At 48.7% G+C, this 21,094-nt stretch overlaps 1 protein-coding gene across 3 annotated transcripts; it reads left to right on the top strand.

Moving 5' to 3' along the window:
* The first annotated feature begins 7,336 nt into the window (after positions 1-7,336).
* Positions 7,337-21,058, top strand: crtac1b (cartilage acidic protein 1b). 3 transcript variants are annotated; one of them, XM_029834583.1, is made up of 15 exons: positions 7,337-7,486; positions 10,279-10,469; positions 11,147-11,343; positions 11,658-11,794; positions 13,692-13,848; positions 15,002-15,136; positions 15,217-15,359; positions 16,962-17,098; positions 17,861-17,942; positions 18,130-18,240; positions 18,326-18,494; positions 18,854-18,996; positions 19,258-19,300; positions 19,382-19,525; positions 19,750-21,058. In XM_029834583.1, the coding sequence occupies exons 2-15, from the start codon at positions 10,285-10,287 to the stop codon at positions 19,863-19,865; spliced, it is 1,899 nt and encodes a 632-aa protein (XP_029690443.1). In that variant the 5' UTR covers positions 7,337-7,486; positions 10,279-10,284; the 3' UTR covers positions 19,866-21,058.
* Positions 21,059-21,094: the final 36 nt, after the last annotated feature.

Raw genomic sequence — 21,094 nt, 5'->3', positions numbered from 1 at the left:
CAGAGGTCGGAGCAACATTTGGCAACGAGGTGCTGCCCTCTTCTGGAGGTGAGGCAAAGACAGCAAATGGAGCGTGGACAGAGAAGAAGTGGGCAGAGCAGGAGTTCAAAGTTGCTGCCCACGCGTGTGTGTGCTGCGCGCTTGGCCAACAACATGTCTGGAAGCCAGACGCGACAACACAAACCAGGTTACACGCACCACCTTCCTGGGCCGAAATTGGTCCTGTCACTCGGCGCCTCAGTCTCTGCTGCTGTGACATCATCAAGATGCTTTTTTAAAAAAAAAGGCACCTTAGAAGATTAATAACACAGGAACTGATGTCGCAGCAAAAAGCCCCCGCTGCATGATGTATGGAAGCGCTGCATGAAATAGAGGCGGGCCGCTGCGGAGCTCAGACCCTGCCGATGAACCGTGCGCGGAACGAGCGGCCTCTCATGTTGAGGTCACGAAACTAGGTGAACCAGCAAGCGTTGAGCGGAGGGACGGCTATTTTTCAACGCCCCCTCCATTCAAAGCAGCCCCGCAAGAGGGGAGAGGCAGGATTGTATTACCCCTAGACCGCTTTTCATCGCGCAGAAACCCCACGCTCTGCCTCACTCCAGCAGCTTGCATAATTGGAAGCATCTTGGCATGAAGATAGAGTCAAGGTGGCATATCAATGGGCGCAGACTCCAAGGGCATGCAGATAAGAAAACTCAGCTTCTTTTACAGGTCGGTTCCATGACGGGGGTCACCGGTGCTACCCAAGAAAGACAGGGGGCGACTGGTTGCTGTCTCACATACGACAGGGTGTGTTTGATGGGTGAAGTGGAGCTTTACTGGTACAGTCCCAGCGGATCTCCTCCCCAGCACCAACAAAAAAAAAAACAGAGTTGCTGTTGCCACGTGAACGCGGAGCAGCGGAGAATCTCTGCAGCTCAGCATAAAGAGGCTGAGTTAAATTATACCTGAGTGCAGGCAGCAGGAATGAGAATCCATCCCTCTGGACACTAATCACCCCACTTTTATGGCTCTTTCATCGGTGTTTGTTACATTAATATGATTTCTGCACATACAGGAAACGGTTATTTAATGTAACCGGTCCTGGGCCGTCCATCCATCCATCCATCCATCCATCCATCCATCCATCCGTCCGTCTGTCCGTCCGTCCGTCCGTCCGTCCGTCCGTCCATCCGCCCATCCATCCATGCATCCATGCATCCATCCATCCATGCATCCATGCATCCATCCATCCATCTATCCATCCATCCATCCATCCATCCATCCATCCATCCATCCATCCATCCATCCATCCATCCATGCATCCATCCATCCATCCATCCATCCATCCATCCATCCATCCATCCATCCATCCATCCGGGGCTGCAACCACCCATAATTTTGAAAATCATTAAAGGAGAACATGTTGCCATGACTACCCAGCGATCCTGCCCCGTACAGGATGTCTCATACACGTATTAAAAATCTCTCAACATCCTCCCCGGCACCACCTGTTCTCCGCTCTCTTGCTCAGGAGGGGACAGAGGAGGAGGCCTACACATGACGTAGCTCTGCCAAGCTGCTTGAACTCCCCCTCGTTGCCTCTTTTACTCGCAACGTTTTACAAGTGGGGATTGTCATCCTCTCTTAGTGTCTACCAACAGGAAGTGGCATACTTCCTGCTCAGCTGCGCCGCTGTTTACTGAACACCGGTTTCTGTTAAATGTACTCTGGGCTGATACGACATGGTGTGCATGCATGATGCTGCTTCCCACTGCAGGCAGGTTGTGCGTAAGTGTGGTTATGTGAGCATACTGATGCAGAAAGTCACTGCTTAAACCTGCTGACCATACTAACCCCATCTGGTTCGGAAATAGGTGTTTATGCTCACCGAGGAGCCGTGTACTTGGACTATGTGCATATTTCCAAATACCAACACGAGGGTGTCACTTTGAAGCTACAGCGTTAGATATCAGTGAGCGGATACACCTTAGGGACCACTTCCTTGGGCATGCCACAGTTTTCATTTTGAATGTTTGCTTGATACTTCTCAGTTTCCAAGTTTTCTGTCCACACTGCTCGTGCACGCTGTGCTGCGCAGCATTAATAAATATAGGAGCTCATAATCAAGCTGTGGCCTTGGTCTCTTGTGGTTTACATAGCAGAGCTTTAATCATGCTCCAGTAATCAGAATAATCATAGATATTCCGCTGGCCTTGGTAATTACAGCTGGGCTCTCAGTCTCATACTTTAATAAATGCTGAAACAAACACCTTTTTGACACGTTTTGGAAGGAAACTAACTCATGTGTTTGGGATCATTCTGGTGATGGACTTCAGGTTGGGTGGGTGTATAATGGTGTTGTTCAGTAATTAATACAGAACGCGGTAAAAGATGGAACCCGGCTCTTCCCTCCTTTCCCCCCAATTCTTCATTCGTACATCCCTCCTTCTTGCAGCGCCTGTGCCGCATTATTTATCTCCGCTGTCACACCATTGTTGTGATTATGGATGTCATGCAGCCGTAAAGCGCTTCACGATCAATAGGCCTGAAATTAAACCAAAAAATGAATTTCCGCGGCCACATGCACTCCTGAGCAGGAATTACCTTGCAGGCTGATTAGTCCACTGAGAAGAAGTCAGCGGGAAGGAGAGACACTGGACTGGCAGAGGTAGAGCCCAGACACATGACACAGAAGATGAGCAAGTCCTCACACGTCCAATTTACACTAAAATATTTGAATGCATCAATTGACTGGCTGTTTACTGACTGGTCCTGGACCGGATTTGCTGCTTTGGCAGTATCAGAATCTACCTGATGACTGATTTTGAATAAAAATCTGTGACTTTTGTGTGCAAGGAAACAATTCTCCGCCGGTTATGATGACAGAAATGGTGCCATTTCTTTCAGGCTGCAATCAATATGCTATTAAACATGATGTGATTAAAAATATGCTATCAAGTCACTGTGATGAGCCTCCAGGCTCAGAGAATGCGTTTAAATGCCAAATTCACTTTAAAAGTTGTAGTCAAAGCTGGTATGAAAGACCCTGTGGATGCAGGTGTGGTGAGAAAAGAAGAAAAATAAAGTCCATTAGTGGAAGAGGAACGCAGCACTGATGGTTTTGGGATTGTCCCAAAGCTTATGGCAATTTATTCTGAGGGACAAACGCGGAGATGATGACGGCAGTTGAGGACATCTGGCTCCTCCAACATCTTCTGCGTGTCCCTCCGCCGGAGACAGCCCCCCCCAGTCGTTTCCTCCTGTCCCTCATTTAGCATCGATTTGCTATTAACGCCGGAGCGTCACAGAGGTAGGCTGACAAAGGGGTCGAGGTGGCTGCAGCCCGCTTGACAGGCCCCTTCATCTCCGGACAGGAAGTTTGGTTTACATCAGCCGCGGGGCGGGAACTGTCATCAGGAGGCCTCAGGGCTAATGGGCTGGATTTATGCGCTGCTCTCCTCCTTTCAGCAGGGAGCATCTAATAAGCACCCGAAATCGCTGATCTGAAATCATTTCCATCCACGGGTTCTAATGTTACCGGTGACAAGCTGTGAAATATGAGTTTTATATTACGCTGTGACTTTAATGCCTTTATGTACCATGATCGTATGCTTCACCCAAAGTCCCTGAACTTCACGTGTCAGGACAAATCTGTCAACGTGAGGAGCCCGGCGCCGGGCAACAAGCACAGCTTGCTTTTCAAATCAATCTGACAACTCCCCGCAGAGCTGTAAAACAGTCTTAGAGCAATAAAAACCTGACTCTCTGCATTAGCCGAACATACGTGAGCCACGACTGACAGGTCAGCGCCCCCTGGCTCCACACGGAACATTGGGTTCGATCCTTTATGATGTCGTAGGTGCAGAGATAACAGAAAGCAAAGTGGATTTTATTGATTTTCCACACTGAAAGTTTGGCTTTATGAATTCAATTCAAGGCTGGTGGTGAACTGGGCTGACGACACGCAGTAATCAACCCCTGCTAACGTTCCTCTGATTACGCTTTCCATTTCCATCCTCTCCTCCTCGCTCCATCTCTCCCTCGTCTGCATGAACGTCAACAGTAACTGAACTCGTTCTCAACTATTTATTCGCTTTTATTTCCCCGAGATCAGCTATAAAGAATAAACACTATTAAGGCGGCCAATCAATAAGACAACATTGGCGTTGTTATCCCTCCTCTTCACAAAAATAGATTTATATCTTCAGCCCCGGCAACATAAATCACATATTCATACGTTAAATTAAAAAAGGTGATGGATCGCAATGCAGGGAGTGTGCGCGAAACCTCCGGGTGCAAGAAAAATATTATTTGTGGGCTGCAGAGAGTGAAGTGAAGAAACCCTTCTTTCCGAGTTGGAATCTCCAGTCATGCGAGGACATCCATGTTCAGGAGGGGAAGGGGGGGGGACGCTGACATTTAAGCAGAGGGGAAAATATACGAAACTGAAGCAGGAAAGTTGTCATCCAACACTCAAAGGCCCGAACAAGCCCGAGAGAGATTGGGCTTCACTTTAGAGGTGTCGGCCGGCCGCTGGCTTCTCTGCCTTCTGCCTGAGGAGAAACAGGTTCATCCCCAAAGTGACACTTAGTGGAATATATACAGATTGTGTCATGCATTACAAGGCCCAGCGCTTATGGGAGCTTTTCAGCGGAGAGAGGCAGAGAAATATTGTAGCATCTATCAGAGGCCTGGCCAGCGAGAAAAAAGGTGCGAGAAGAGAGACGGGATGGGAGCGAGGGGGTTGGAGGGCTGCCAAGGACATTTAAGAGAGCTGTCAGGGGATGCTGATCTATGAAGGACCCTGTTGGCTGAACCTATAACCCTCTGTCTGTGTGTGTGTGTGTGCGTGTGTGTGTGTGTGTGTGTGTGTGTGTGTGTGTGTGTGTGTGTGTGTGAGAGACGTATGCATCACACACACCTCTCTAGGCGTGAGTACAGGTTGAGTGCCCGGGTTCAAAGATCAGAACTGGAGCTCATCCACACAGAAGATCTGATGTTTTTACCGTCTGTTCTGCGCATCAAATGGAACAAAGACCAAAGAAATTTTAAAAAAATAGGAGAAATCATTCAACTGCAAAATAAGTTGTTTTTTATTTTTTTAAAACTGAACACACTGCAGAGAACACGTTACCAGGAGTCTGTCAACTCGCGGCTTTAACACGAAACGTTGGGATTTTGACCATCACTCGGGGTTCTCGTCCTCTTCTACATGTGGGAAACGTGTTTTTTATTACAGTTTGCACCAATGATGAATTATTATAGAAGAAAAGGTAAAGCGGTTCAGTCGTTGGGTTAGGACACCCTCGTGGGTCCCCGTGGACGTGTTCCGGGCTGGACCCAGGACACGCTGCAGCGATAACGTTCCCATCTAACCGCAGAACATCAGGGCGCTCTCACAGAGGAACAAGGGCAGGTAGCTGGAGGGAGAATAATCTGGGTTTCCCTACTTAACATGCCGCAAATACAAGGACTCTGTGGCATTTATACGGTGTTGTCACACAGATAAAACCCTAAAAACGGAATAACCACTGCCTGATTGTCACACCCCAACTCCTTTTCTGCTGCTGCAGACATTACTGTTTTGTATTCTTGAATTAGCACCAAACACATTCAATCAAGGAGAATTATATTGATGAGTTAATGTTGCATCCAGGAGCTTGGGTAAACGTTGCTGCAGAGGCAACAGCAGAAGCAGCAGCAGCAGGATCGGTTTCCAGGAGGCCCGGTACCCCGAGGAGGCAACCCCACCCGAGGGGACGAGGCTCTGGGACCATTACTAAAGCTTAATGATATGAGAAGTGTCCTCTTATCCACTGTTGAAGGGATTCATCACGATGCTGTCACACTATACATCTTTCAATAGCCCTTAAAGAGGAACTGGGACGCTTGCTAAAAGCCCCTCCCTTCTCCATGCTTCCCTTGAGTCTTCTTCACTCCTCATCTTCACTTACAGAAGCTCTATTTTAAGACCATTGTGTCTCAGAAGGGGGGAGGCAGGGGGGGGGGGGGGGGGGGGGGGGCATGACCTTGGATACATGGGAGGGTTAAAGGAGTGCAGTGGCGAGAGGCTCTGGGTACATGTTGGACAGGGAGGTCACAATTAGCACTGTGTTTTCTGCGGTGTTGTCCAGATGTGTCCCACGAGTGACGGAACACGAGTCACTTTGCAGCTCAAAGTCAAACTACAGTGTCAGCTGAGGGTTGATAGATGCCTCTTTGGCCCCATAAATAAAAACACGCTTGTGCCTGTTGTGAGAGACTTTAGATCAGGCAGTAAATAGCTAAAGGTAGCATGCGTGTGTAAGGCCCCTTTTCCCCTGGGGTTGTCCTGGTGGGGAACGTCGCAGCCTGTAAATCAATGGTGCAGACAAACTGCAACAAAATGAATAAAAGCTACGGCGATGCTGCTTTTTTAGCCCGCTTTCACAGCCTGCAGCCGATGGGAGCATGGGAAACATACCATTCCTGTCATGGATTTGGCAGTGTTTTGAGTCACAGACGCCAGGCTGCAGATTTACACCAGCGGGTCACAGGCGATAACAGCCAAGACAGAAGTGTGCTGCTTTATGACTTCAGCACCTTCACTCTGAAGCCTTCCAGCACCGGAGCCTTTAAATTATGGCAGAAGACGTCCTTGGGACGTGAACATCTCATTTCACCATAGCTGTGAGCAACCATACATACGCACACTGACATGCACGCCGACGGTGTACATACGTACACTCAAACACGCGTGTGCAAACCGCGCACATGGGTAATTTTCACTGAGGGTCCGGGAGGCTGAGCTCACTGGGGCATGACATTATACATATGGTCAAAGTAAACACTCACACACACATTGTTTATTCGTATATAGGATTTATTATTTCCCAGGACCATGCTTGTGACCAAGCTCAAATTGGGATCCAGTTATTCTATTCCTTAAATTAGAGAGCAGCAGCTTTATTTCTGAGTTTAAATGTCAATTCTTGGTTACCACCTGACTTTTTTAAACGTTCAATATTAAATAAATTACTTTTCTTTTTTTTAAAAGAAAACCTTTGCTTGTATAAACTGCCAAATTAAGTAAACTTTCGTCCTCGGTTAACAAAACCCAGGAAAAAAAAAAGAAGAATTAAAAAAATGAAGAAACGCGATGGTTTCATTTTTCGCTTCAATGAAGTCGCGAGGGACGGAAGTCCAGCAGGACCGCCACGCGCCCCGTCCCAGCTGCGCCTCGCGCCGCGGTGAACACCTGCGGACACGCCCACCGAGCACCTTCCGGCTGTGTTTATTGGCTGTTCTCCGAAGAGCCCCGCAGCGATTGGCTCAAACCTGCACGAGCGCTTCCATAAAGCAAATCTTCTGGAAGTTGTGTGAAGGCGATAAGTGGAGAAGAAAAAAAAAAAGCTGGAGATAACCGGCGCGACACAATCAGCCTCCCTCCCTCTTCTCCTCCACTTTCTCTGCGTGTCTTGTCGCCGTCGGTCGCTGCTGGATTAAGCCGGGACTGTTTCCGAGCGTGAGTATCCGAGTTCGGCCGCCGCGCTCCTCTGGGTTCGGGATGCTGTCGGGATGCTCCGCGCCCGGACCTGCTGCAGACTCAGCAGGCGGAAAGTTGATTCCTGCAAAGGTTTCCACTCAGTTTGCGTAGAGAAATGTTGCATTTTTAAAGACGAAAGACGCTTGTATGTGGTTTGGATCCTCTGCAGGTACAGTGATCAGGTGCTGCGCGTCTCTTCACTATGTAGACTCCTTATTTTTGGACTTTGTATTTATTGTTTTCAGTATTTTCCTGATTATCCACACATGTTGTCTATTTTCAATCTATATATCTGTATGAACCGTGGACGGTAAAGTTATTTAGTATCATGCAAAATACTTTTCTAATTAAAGACCATGCATTATTATTCCATATCGGTGTGAAAATTGGTTTATTTTGAATGTTTTTGTCACACTGTATAATCTAACAGTTGTGCATTTTATTATCATGGCATGCATTATGTAACAATCATGCATATTTTCTCATTTTATGATGACCTGGACGCAGGTGGATTTCTGGCTGATAATGGCTGCATTCATGAGTGATCTGGACTAAAGTTTGACTGTCCAGCGCGACTGTTGGTCTTTGTCTGTGTGTGTGTGTGTGCGTGTGTGTGTGCCCTGCATTCTGCTATGAGCTCGTCCTTCACAGATACGAGTTTCTGTCCAGTAAGTGCCTTAAATGCTGAAGATGTCGGTGACGATGCCGGCTCTTTGTCGCAGTGTTATCAGGACCGGAGCTTCAACGCTCCAGAAGACACATGCTGATGTTGCACGCTGTGGTAATGGCCTCTCGCCGCCGATAGAAACAACCACATCAAAACATATCTCTGCTGCGAATGTGCCGGGGCTATTTCATTCGCTTTGACTATTGTGCTGCATAAATATGTTTATTTGAATATTATTTGATGCTTCCTGCGGATATCGTTAAGCACAGCTTGATGTGTTTCGCACAATAAAAACCCCCACACGTGCAGCGGTTGTTTTGGGTAATCGAAATCGCTCTGAAACTTGTGAAGTTGTGGCCTAAGTGAGGAATCCGTACCGCAGTGGATGCAGGGCAGCAGCTCCTTCGTGTCCTTGACTAGGTAATAGTGACCCCACCACTTCATCAGGCTGGGCTCCAGAGGTTGCAGGCACTCATCTATCATTTTATCGTCCTTCTACCGTGTTTTCATTTCACTGAATTATTTGGGATTCGTTTCTTTTGCCAGGACTGTTCACGTGGGACGTGTCCGCCGTCCTGGCGCGGCGCTGCGGGCCAACATTTCATTGGCAGCTTCTGTGAATTAAATGTGAGAATTTCCTTAAACATTCCTTGTGTTTCTCTTGAAATCGGGAGTGTGTTTTTCAAAATACAGCGACAAACATTTCAACATAATTTACAATATGTTGAAGGAGCCGTAAGAGGGTATTTTTTCTGTCACATGACTTCCCAATCTGCAGACGGATGCAGAAATGTCCGAGCAGGGCTGCGAACACCTTCCAGCTCTACTTTATGACAAAAAAGCATCCCGATCGTGACCAATCGTCCGGTTTGTAAATGTTTACTGGTGTAATATGCAAATGCTTTCCAAATAATACTTTTCTATCTTCTTTTGAAGTGTCTTTGTCGCCCTTTTCGACATTTACAGCTCACTGCCCACCATCAAATAGGGAGTACAAGAGTCTGTGGAGCTGCCTCATGCCTACTGGGTGTGCTGAGCTCATTAGTCATTACATCCTGTGTTAATGAGGAGAAACTGCCTCATCCGGCGCTCGCAGTGTTGTTAATTAACCCTTCGCACTAACAGTCTGAGGCAACATCACCACCTGCCAGTCTTATCGGCCCGCTGCCTGGCAGCCGGAGCTAGCATTAGCCGTGGACGTATATTCTGCAGGTGTCAGCTCAGGTGCATCCTCTGCCTGCCAGCGTGCTTCTGAGAGCGTTATTCAAACGGCTCCGCGGCTTTATCTTAAATTGAATTGTCGAGGGAGATGTTAAAGGGCCATACATCACCTGGACATGAGCAGCAGGGAGCGAGAAGCTGCGGCAGCGCCGTAAGAGATGAGGAGGGCTCAGTGGCAATGCAGGCTCAACGGCTGCGTCATAAATCCACAGGCAAAGCAAATCAAGTTGTCAGCTTGTAAATGGCATTTAGTGTGTGTGTGTGTGGGTGTGGGTGTGGGAGGGTGATTAGTGCTTTATTTTAGCTTTAAAGAGGTGACCTTCCGCCTCCTCCAGTGGCAGGGCGCAGCGTCCACTGCAGTTCGTCCACAGTTGTAGCACTTCCCCTGATCACCGCAGGTTAAGACCCCTAAAAAAGAGCTTTTTAACAGCCCAGAACCTTGTCGATATTGAGCTGGTCACCGTCTCTGCAGCAGCACTCCGGGGTCGGTGTCAGCTCGTATTTCCTCTCCGCTCACTCGGCCTCCGGCTGGCGCTCACACACTTCACGTATGGATTTCCTGTCCTTTATTTCCTCGGGCCTGTCTGCCAGTGACGGGTGGATTTGGATCCAGCCCCGCAGAATGCTGCTGATTGTGGTGGTATAGCTTCAACTTTATGACTTAGCGGAGGAGAAACTGATGTCTGTGATTGGCTGATGTTTCCTCCCGAACCTTTTAGAGACGGCGTTGGAATCCATCCCTGTCAAATGTGCAGGGGGGGGGGGGGGGTTGTTAAGAGAAAATATCATTTACAATAACAAGCTAATTTCTACTGAAAATATTTCCTTATTAAGTGTTTCATTTTAAGTGGGGGTGCCACCAAAGGTCTTTTCCCCCCTCCAGGTGAGCATGCTGGCGTGGCTGCTTTTGTTCCTGCCCCCCGTCTCCTCGGCTCAGCGGTCGGAGCCCGTCTTCTCAGCTATAACCAAGAGCGTCCTTCCGCCCGACCACGAAAACAACCCCACGCAGCTCAACTATGGGGTGGCCGTCACCGACGTGGATGGAGACGGGGACCTGGAGATGTTCGTTGCCGGGTGAGGAAAAGGAATAACGATTGAGTTGAGCAATTGTCCCCTAATTTAGACCGTTAAGAGTTTATTAGTTGTTCATTTTTGTCCGAAGTCGCACGAGGGGCTGAGGTTAAAGTGTCCTGCCGGCCTCTTTCCTAAAGAAGGTACAAGGTGATGGCGAGGGCGTCCTGAGGATCCCTCAGCTGATGAAAACTGATGAGACAGGAGAAAGCACCTATAATGGGAACATTTTGCCAATGCAGCCAAGCAGTGACGGATTTTCCAGCACTTTGCAGGATGTGAAGTGAAGAAAATGGCCCTGCTTCAAAAATTAGGTTTCAGCGAAGCATCGTGTCTGCAGGGCATCGGGAAACCTTTCAAAAGATGCGCTGTTTTCAAAGCATTATTAAAAGAAGTCTTTCATATGGTGTCATATTAAGAATAATCGTCTCCAAACATTCTGATCATCCCAAGCAAGCCCCGCCCCCTGGTTAATGAGGCGTTCCCTAAAACTGGAAGCTCTCTTTATCACTTATTTATCAACTTCACACGACAAACACATGTCCCAGTTTTGAGCTGAGGCCTGAAGGGCTCTGTCTTGAACGCCACCCCGTCCCTCAGCCACAGAGCTCTCATTAAACCTCCGTCGTTAATATTTCTTCATCATGGAAGCCCTAACAACCCCTCTGTTTCACCCACAGCTACAACGGCCCAAACCTGGTGCTGAAATACAACCAGGAGCAGAAAAGACTGGTCAACATCGCCGTCGACAACCGCAGCTCCCCGTTCTACGCCCTGAGAGACCGCCAAGGCAACGCCATCGGGGTGACGGCGTGCGACATCGACGGAGACGGCCGGGAGGAGATTTATGTCCTCAACACCAATAATGCTTTTTCTGGTAGAGCGGGTTTGTTATTTTCACATGTGGCTACACTGTCATTAAAAAGACGTGCTGTTGCACATCCTCCATCGTGCGGCGGCGGCGCGGGAGCGTCGCGATGTAGATGTTATCCCAGCTCAACCCTAAACAGATAACAGGTGCCATTAATCACATTGTGGAGCCAGAACCAGCAAAGCTCAGCGCTGTTGGTTCAGTCAAAAACAGGACCGAGGTCAGATTCAGCCAGAGCTAGTTAGCAGCTAATCGCCCGCGTCCTCGTGCCGCTTGATGCCCCTTCGCTCCCCCTGAACTCTGCGTCGCCCCTCCTCCAGGTCGAGCGACGTACTCTGACAAGCTGTTTAAGTTCCGTAATGGACGCTTCGAGGATCTCCTGAACGACGACATCAACGAACACAGAGACGTGGCCAACCGCATGGCCGGGCGCTCGGTGGCCTGCGTGGATAGGAAGGTAAACACTCACACACGCACACACACACCCATGGATACACAGATTAAAAGCATATGCAGATCCACACAGAAGCCGCCTCGAGTGTCTTCTGGGTGTGCACGGCTGCTCCTGTTTGTTTACCAGTGATAACTCATGCCCTGCCTACGCCGCCCTTCCCAGCGTGCACGATGACAGTTCATTTGGGGGAATGGTGTCCCATTTCCTCTCCTCTGTCCACCGCACCAGTGTAATTACAGGCGCCAGGGCTCGTTTGTTTTATAGAACATTGTACGAGGGGAGAAGGCATGATTGCACGGCGCTCTTCTCAGTCTCCAGCCTTTTCTGGCTCATTCCTATTGTGTTCTCACTTATTTCCACCTCTTTTCCTCTTCTCTCTCTCTGACTGACACACACCCATTGTTTCCCGCCCTCTTATCTCCCGCGCTCACGTACACTTTTCGCTTCCAATCACGGGACGAAAGTACCAAAGTAATAACGGGAAGAGTGCAGCGGGGATTGCGATGGATTTTTTTTATTTTTTATCACGTATTCTCTCCCCACAGTCGTCCGACCGAGCTCTGGTTGTCGCTGCCAGACAGATTGGAGAGATGCGCTCTTTTAATGGTGTGATGCTTTTTAAAGCGGAGCCAGGACCCTGATGTGTGCTCTTCCATGTCAGTCGCCAGATTGTCAGGCTGAGGAAAAACATTGTGGTCCCTCTGAGCGGGTTTTATTAAAATAAATAAATTAGAAAAAAAAAAATGGAACGGAACCAGGTATCAGGAGCCCAGAAGGGAAAAAAAACAGGAGGCAGAGGTGGCTAATGTGTTCGGTCTTATTTGCTCGTAAATTAAGTGTTATCCTCAAAAAAAAAGTGGCGTAGTTACTCATCCGAGCGTTCATCCCTCCCAGTCTCCTTGAAAGTGACAGCCCATCATTAGTCTCATCCAAACTGATGGTGCTGACATCCAGTCGGGGTCTCGGCTGAACTGATGGATGGTTTGTTTAGCACTCGGGAGGCAGGACGGAGCGCCCACATGCATCCGGGATAATTAAAGAGCAGTTGATTAAAAAGCAGATCTGTGGTATAAGAATGTAAAACCAGCGACATGACGGATAAGCCACTGTTCTTTGGGGACAGTACAGTAAATCTGATGCAAAGGACAGGGAAGCGCACGTCCGTGCACGTCGCCGTGCTCACGGAGCTAATCCCAGTGACAGGAATTAGCCTTGGGTAAAGACTTATTGAAAAATCATTGACTTTTAAGTTGGTTAACTAACTGCCGGTGGCCTTCGAGGTCTCTTCGTCTTGGTTAATTCTCATTTTGTGCACGTGGGCGCGCGCTGGCGAGCGCGGTGCCCATTCGACCCTCTTCAGCGGGCCATAATGTGACGCTTCACGGCATTTACATCGACTATAATCATTCATTTTACTTGTCTTGTAACCATTTTATAAATTTAACACACATGGTATGATGCCGTGTGTGTATGTGCGTGTGTGTGTGTCTGTGGGCGTGTGTATGAGTGGGTGTGTGTCTGTGGGTGTGTGTATGAGTGTGTGTGTGTGTGTTTTTATTGATTGAAATATGTGAGGCCTGGTGGGAAAGCTCATTGAAATCAAGTGTGTAGTCTATTAGTGTGGTTCCGTCTGTGAGCTCGTGTCTGCAGGGACTCTGACTGATAATGGAGTGTGAAATTAATCTCCAAAGGGAGGCGGGGGGGTGGATCGGTGGGGGTGGGGGTGGGGGGGTAGGAGTAGGTAAAGGGAGATAAGGGAAGGAAAGATTTGATTGAGGAAAAAGTGAAGCAATGCCCAGCGTTGGCAAAAGTTGCGTAATGACGTAATGGCTGCTCATGTTTGTGCTGGTTTCCCTGCGTTAACTATGCTAATAACGACTGGTTTCTGTGGTTTCCCCAGGGGACGGGACGCTACGCGATCTACATAGCCAACTACGCCAGCGGTAACGTGGGGCCTCACGCGCTCATAGAAATGGACGAGTCGGCGAGTGACCTTTCGCAGGGCGTCATCGCCCTCTCCAACGTGGCCGAAGAGGCCGGAGTCAACAAGTTCACTGGTGAGTGTGAGGAGAGGAGCATCTGCTTGTCCTGCTCAAGGTTTTCCTGGCTCCGTTTGACAGTTTGGAAGGCGTTAAAAAAACGAGAAACGGCATTTTCGCTAACACGAGCGCGGCTACGCTAGCTCACCAAACAGCTTCAGAACTGGCGGCGTGGAGTTTGCTCATGGTTTCAGTTGAAGGGAAGCCCGTTATTATGATTTACTCCACAAATTGCTCGGAAACTCGCGCTCACGTGTCAGCTCGGCTCTCCTAGCGCGTCAATACTTCACTCGGCGCCAGACGGCGTACGACAAAATGAACCATTTCATCCTTCGATAATAGAGATCACTGTGAGGGAAAACTCAAAAACGCTTCAATATAACCACCGAAACGTCCTTGACTCTGCCGTTGCAGATCTGCGCGGCGTGTTTGAGTGTAACAGAATCGATCTCCATCATCCGTGGGTCCTTTTGTGCAGAGGACGTCACCGAAATCGGCCCGAGGGGGAGAGAGTTGGCCGAAAACCGCTGTAAATGATGGACGCTGGGCGGCTTTGTCGTCAAGCCGCCATCAATCAGGGCAAAGAGACAGTCGGGGAGGTTGTATATCTGATGGTTACACATCTCCGGAGGGACGTTGCTGGTTTATGGCCACAGGCCGGGCAGTGATATTTGCCTGAGCTGATGGAGCGGCCCAGTAAATCAAACAGACGCGCTGCACTGACTCTGCACACTGGAAGGGCAATCAAAACCCTTTCAGAGCCCTAATTAGACTCCGCTGGTCCTTGATGAAACTTTACTCAGTGGAAGGTGTTGTGGCGGAGCGGGCCTGAGCGACGGTCCAGTGGTGGCGCTGGTCTTCCATGATGGGGGGGGGGGGGGGGGGGGGGGGGGGTGCCGCATTCAGTCAGTGCAAAATAGTCTGAGTGCTTTTCGCACATGAGCCTAATGTGTTTGTGTGCGTCTAAGCCATCAGAGTCAGCAGAAAGACTTGTCCTGCTTCGAGGAAATGGCCTGGAAAGACAGTAATGATCTCCCCCCTTTGTTATGGAGCGGCTCTCTCTCTCTCTCTCTCTCTCTCTCGCCCTCCTCTGTTCATCTTCTCCTTTTTTGTGTTCTAACGTTGCCCGTTTTACGCGTTTTCTTCCTGTTTTACGCTGCCGTCTGCGCAGGGGGTCGCGGCGTAGTGGCGGGCCCCATCGTCAGCCAAACCCTGTCGGACGTGTTGTGCGTCAACGAGTACGGACCCAACTTCCTGTTCAGGAACAAGGGTGACGGGACGTTTACAGACGTGGCTCAGCAGGCAGGTGAGACTCCATCTTCCCCCCTCTGAGGAAGACTCAGGGGACACCTGAAGTTGGGCCTAACGGCGGAAATGTCCCCGCAGGGGTGGAGGACCCCATGCAGCACGGCAGGGGCGTCGCTCTGGCGGATTTCAACCGCGACGGCAGGACAGACATCGTTTATGGGAACTGGAATGGACCCCATCGCCTGTTCATGCAGATGAATAACCGCAAGCAGAAGTTCAAGGTGGAAGAACACCCATTCTGGTTACGCATATCTCAACGGGCGATAACTAGCTTAGCGAATGGTTAGCAAATGAGCTTTTAAGAGCTAATAAGAGGTGTCCTGAATCAACAGACTGTGTTCTCTCTGGTAGCTCTGTGACCTGTGGGCTGTCAGGGGCCGCCGCTACATTATTTTAGCACAGACATAAATGTCAGAAGAGGCTTTTATAGAGGTCAATCAAAGGGTTAATGCGTGGTGCTTTGTTCCGGCCGAACATCAGCGCCACACACGCATCCTGGTAGTTCTATCTTTGTGAGGGCTTTCATAGGCATGATGGATTCCCCACCCTCTCACCCTAACCTGAGCCATCCCAACCAAGCCCCTAACTCTTCCAACTTCTAACCTCAACCTAAAAACCACATCTTAACCCTCAAACAGTCCTTTGATGCCCAAATATCCCCACTTCCCAAAAATGTCCCCTTTGTGCTGGAAGGATGCAGACTTTGGTGCTCAGTATGTAACAAACACTCACACACACACACACACACACACACACACACACACAGGCACACACACCAACCAGGAGACAAGCGGAACCATCAGCTCAGTGTTTTGTTAAACCCTGATTGTTAAATCACGAGCCCGCAACTCGCTTTAACACCACCTCACTCCGCGCTGGGCTGACACTCGCGTTGACCTTTGGCCTCCGTAATGAAGCCGTTGTGTCGCTTCAGTAAACCGCTAATTAAATAAGGCTGAAGCAGCGACTTGCACGGGCAGGCGATTAGTGCTGATTGCAACTATTTGTGTTTTAATTAAAAATCTAAGGTCCTGGGTTTTCAAGCATCACACACACACACACACACACACACACACACACGTGTCTCTATTTGTCTGGTCCTGGGATAAATTGCTGTTTTAAGATAAGGTATTTTAAAAAGATTTGAAGAGAGCTGGCTAGAGAATAGTAATATCTTTGCCTTAATACCCTAAAATAAACTGTCAAAATAAATCATCATTTACCAGCTCAACACTAAAACTGCAGTGAATTGAGAGCCTTGCCCCCCCCCATCACTGCTGGCCTCACTAAACCAGCCCCTCTTCCTCACCTGAGAGCAGAAGGTCATCCTCCCCCATCAGCTTTATGACCCTTGTAATTAAAACAGAATGAATTCTGGTCAAAGTGAAGGGCTGCTCTGGGGGGGGGGGGGTCACCAAAGGTGGCTATTCTTAGCAGAGGGGAGGGTTTTATGATGTCGGATGAGGAAAGAGCAGCGGCAGGTCAGTGTCAGCGCCTCATTGGTGGACAGTTTATGTGCTGCAAAGCTGTCAGCTTAACATAGACGGAGGTCGCAAAGTTGCTGCGGCAGCTTTAGATCAGAATGCAAACTTCGTCGCCATGGCAGCACCGGCTGATATGTGCTATAGGTGTCCTGCAGGGATGTGAGCCGGAGCTCTTAAAGGCAGCACGTGCTGCATTAGCCTCATTCAAGACACACGTTCAAATTGGAATTTTATGCAATAGGACATTTAAGCGGGTGCTACACCTGTCCTCACAAAGATAGGACAAACAAGCCTACGTGTGTGTGTTACTGATTGTCCGTGGTGTGTGATTGTTTCCAGGACATTGCGTCTCAGAAGTTCTCCATGCCGTCTCCTGTGCGCACTGTCATCGCTGCAGACTTTGACAATGACAACGAGCTGGAGGTTTTCTTCAACAACATCGCCTACAGGGGCCCTTCTGCCAACAGACTTTTCAGGTACACACACACACACACACACACACACACGTGATAGCGCTTTAAAAGCTGATTATTGAGGTGTTGAATAAACTATTGTGGATAAATATTCCAAACCCGGGCTTGAAGATAAGATGAATTTCAAATTTTCAACCTTGAATACTTATCTAGTCTGGCCTCCCACCTTCTCCACACATGAATGAACTTTCATTAAGATGCGTTTCCTTCTCTTGGCTTATTTCTTCTTTCTTGTGTAGATAATATTAATTAGCTCAGCACCCAAAATGCACTTCATGATACATATCAATTTTGGGGAATTAATAAGAGAATGAGCCCACGCTGTCTGAATATACATCTGATCTGGCAGGTTTGTTCTTGCTCTGAATACATGTTGCCACGAGCTGCTGGAGCTATTCAAATTGAATTTCAATGATCAGCGTAAGCCCGGGGGGATTTTCAGGATCAGACGCTTCTTGTTCGCAGGTCAGCGGAGATGAATGTATCTCGCTGGACATGTTAAAGGTCTCTGGCGGATTATAGTCGATCAATTATTCACGCTGTTTATGCTCTGTGGTGGTGAAAGTGACAAGCTAATTCACCAGAACAGGTAGTCTATTTATAAACATGTAATCAACTGAGGGCTTTTTAGTTACTATAGAGAGATGATTTTACATATTTTATGGATCTTTTATATGTTTTCTATATGTCTATTGACTGAATATTGTCCAGCACAAACCATGTAGGGGTACCTTGTTGTTGTTGTTGTTACTGTTGATGTGATAGGGTGAGCAGGAGAGACCACGGAGACCCGCAGATAGAGGAGCTGAATATCGGGGAGGCGTCCGAACAGGAAGGTCGAGGAACTGGTGAGTGGAGTTCCATAAATGCGCCACCAGGCGGCGCCAGAGCCCCACTGTGGATTCGCATTAATCGCTGCAACGGCAGCGAAAAAGTTCCACATAATTATTTCTGATTGTTGAAACATTAAGTCACCGTGTAATTGCGTGAGGAAAATAAACATTATGTAATTGTTTTATATATCTCACCGTAACGGCCCCCCAGGAGCCGTAGCAACAGACTTTGATGGTGACGGGCGTCTGGAACTCATGGTGTCCCACGGCGAAAGTGCAGCGCAGCCGCTCTCTGTTTACAAAGTCCTTCAGGTGAGAGTCTGGGGAATGCTTTTAAGGGCCCGTCATTAGAAAACTGAGGTTAAACTCAGACCGTCTCTTTTCCTCTGTTCCTCAGGGCTCCACTAACTCCTGGCTGAGAGTCATTCCCAGGACCAAATTTGGAGCATTCGCAAGAGGAGCCAAAGTGGTGGTCTACACAAAAAAGAGTGGCATGCACACACGCATCATTGACGGCGGCTCAGGGTACCTGTGTGAGATGGAACCGGTTGCCCACTTTGGCCTCGGTAAAGTGTTATTTCAACGGCGTTTCTGATTAAAAAAAGACAGGTGGCTGACTAAAGCTAGTACACCGTGCTGTTGTGTTACATCTCTTCCTGACCAAATGAGAGTGATTCCTGCTCCTTGGCTCTCAGGCGGCACACCTGCTACATAAATCACTGTCCGGCAAACATAATTAAAGATCTGTTTACTCTGGATATGCCGCTTTAATAACGTGCTGCAGAGGCCCCCGGAGAGGAATTTACCTGCCTGATTAAAATAGGCAGCAGAGAGAGAAGAGAGATGACCCAGGACGGGCCTGGTAACATAATATACAGTATATTCTGTAGCTTCTGAGGCTCACAATCACTGCTCGTGCCTGTAGGGAAGGATGTGGCCACCAGTGTAGAGGTGTACTGGCCGGACGGTTGCTCAGCGGCCCGACCGCTGGAGCCATCAGACCTGAACTCAGTGCTGGAGATCGGGTATCCCAGAGATGTGGAAGTCACTCCTACTGCACAGATAGAGGTACATGGTAGCAGATTTTTCTCGTGCATATTTGTTGGAAAAGTGGAATGATGTTGGATGGTGGTGTCCCTGAACGCCACTTTTGTTGTTGATCATCGTAGCGCTCCCCAAGGGTGAAACAACTTTGCCATCATTAGACATCTTGACATAATTGCGCACTGATTAGCGGCTCCTATTCTTCTCGTGCGGAACTCCAAACACTTTTGTTTAATCGTAGTTGAATTAAAATAGCTGTGACTAACCAGACCGACTGTGCTGCAGTGTGGCCACGGCTTTGCTCTGAATGAGAACGGACGCTGCACCGGTAAGTTCTGAACCCGTCCCTGGTCCAATCCTCTTTTGAAAATGAGTCAGTGTCTTTCCCTCCTTCACCTCCCCCCACCAGATGAAGACGAGTGTACCCACTTCCCCTCCGTGTGCCCCCTCGACCGTCCCGTCTGCGTCAACACCTACGGCAGCTATAAGTGCCGGGCCAAGCGGAGATGCAACCAGGGCTTCGAGCCCAGCGACGACGGCTCGGCCTGCGTGGGTGAGTGGTGCGGGTGCACTCGGGGAGGATCCGGCCTGATTAGCCGGATCAGGAGAACAAAGGGAGCGGTGAAACTAAATGAGATGTCTTGATCTGGCTTAATTACTCTGGCGAAGGCTTAGAGGTGCTGACATTCCTCTGTTGGTGTCCCTCCTCTGAGAAGCACGTCGATCTCCTCTGCAGCTTCTCCTGACTCTGCTCTGGCTTCTCCTCTGTCTCTGCAGCCCGGGTGGCTTACTTCGGAGGGACGAGGTCGTCTGCGGAACGCAAGTGGTCGGGCCTTTGCTTCTGGCTGCTCTTACCACACACCCCCGGCCTCCTCCGGGCGGTTCTGCCATAGTCGTAGCGTCCCTCCCTCCCTCCCTCTGTCCTTCCTCCCAGGCTAAACGGAGAAATGTACAGAAACTTTTGCCACATTTTTTTTTTTTTTTCCCCACGAGTCTCGCTCATTCCTCCCGTCGCCGTGGGTCACCTCCCGGCTCCTGATCCCCCTCTGGACTACGAAGAACCCCACAAAGGTGCAGGCTTACCGGGAGCTGCGAGGTGGAGATTCAGAAGGAACATTGTCACACGTTCAGAGCTCTCACATCGTCACCTGGCACTTCCAGTATGTTAGAATACCGAGGAGCCGGGCCAGGTCACCTGTGTGTGTGTGTGTGTGTGTGAGTGTGTGTCCAGAGAATCAGTAGGAAGAAGAAGAAGCATATGCCGGACCATCTGTTTCCAACGGTGTGTTTCATGTTGTTACCTGGATGAGAAATACAACAGCAGTGGAGAAGATAAACACAACCAAACGAGTCCTAATTGCTTTGCAGTTTTATAAAAGTCACAGGATGTGGAGCTTTAAAAGGGCTTTTCCTTCCTGGGGTACTCGGCAGGGTCGCTGCTCATGTCACTCCTGATAGTTGGTAAAGTTTCCTCACTGAGAAGGTGAATAGATAAAGAACGTCTTTTATTTAAAATGCGTTTTAAGGCTGTACAAATGTTGTTAGGACACTAAAGCCACATTTAAACAAATTTGAGACCGTTAGGTTTCCAGCTGTCCCGCTGCTGCATGTCCTGTTTGTCGTCTTTTACTCACATTGGGAATATGTCACTTCCGTTTTCTACAAAGTTTTTTTTTTTTTTAACACATGGATGTAAAAGAACAAAACACATCCTATTAACGGGTATACGTGCACGGATAGATCTAGTTATCTGACCAAGCATCGCACATTATGCCGTTACGTGATCAGTTGAGTCATCTGATAACTGAAGAAATCGGCTTCTTTATGGGCAACTAAAGGTTTTACCAAGAAACACAAGCCAGTTTTGGACCTTTGGGTGTATCTGCTGCAGGAAGTGGTTTAAAAGTAACCATAGAATTCACCTAAACTGTCAAAAAGTAGCATTTATGTTTTAAAAATATGTGGCTAATGGAGGTAAATTGCACCGTCATGTCAGGATTTGGATAATCAGACTAATCCATTTACGTTTGTTGGATTTTAATCCAGACTAAAGATCTATTGACAAAAAAATAGTCGCTAAAATCTTGTCAATAAAGGATTTTTCCATGCAGCTTTGCTCGTG

This window comes from Takifugu rubripes, chromosome 4 (assembly GCF_901000725.2).
Source record: "Takifugu rubripes chromosome 4, fTakRub1.2, whole genome shotgun sequence".
In the NCBI taxonomy this organism is placed as follows: Eukaryota; Metazoa; Chordata; class Actinopteri; order Tetraodontiformes; family Tetraodontidae; genus Takifugu; species Takifugu rubripes.
Note: the sequence above shows the minus strand (reverse complement) of the source record. Positions and strands in the feature narration are given on the sequence as shown.

Coding starts and splice junctions, on each gene's coding strand:
- crtac1b (XM_029834583.1), top strand. CDS start 10,285: ATGCTGGCGTGGCTGCTTTTGTTCCTGCCCCCCGTCTCCTCGGCTCAG. Junction 13,849..15,001: donor CGGAGTCAACAAGTTCACTG/GTGAGTGTGAGG, acceptor CCGTCTGCGCAG/GGGGTCGCGGCGTAGTGGCG. Junction 17,099..17,860: donor TCTGCCAACAGACTTTTCAG/GTACACACACAC, acceptor TTGATGTGATAG/GGTGAGCAGGAGAGACCACG.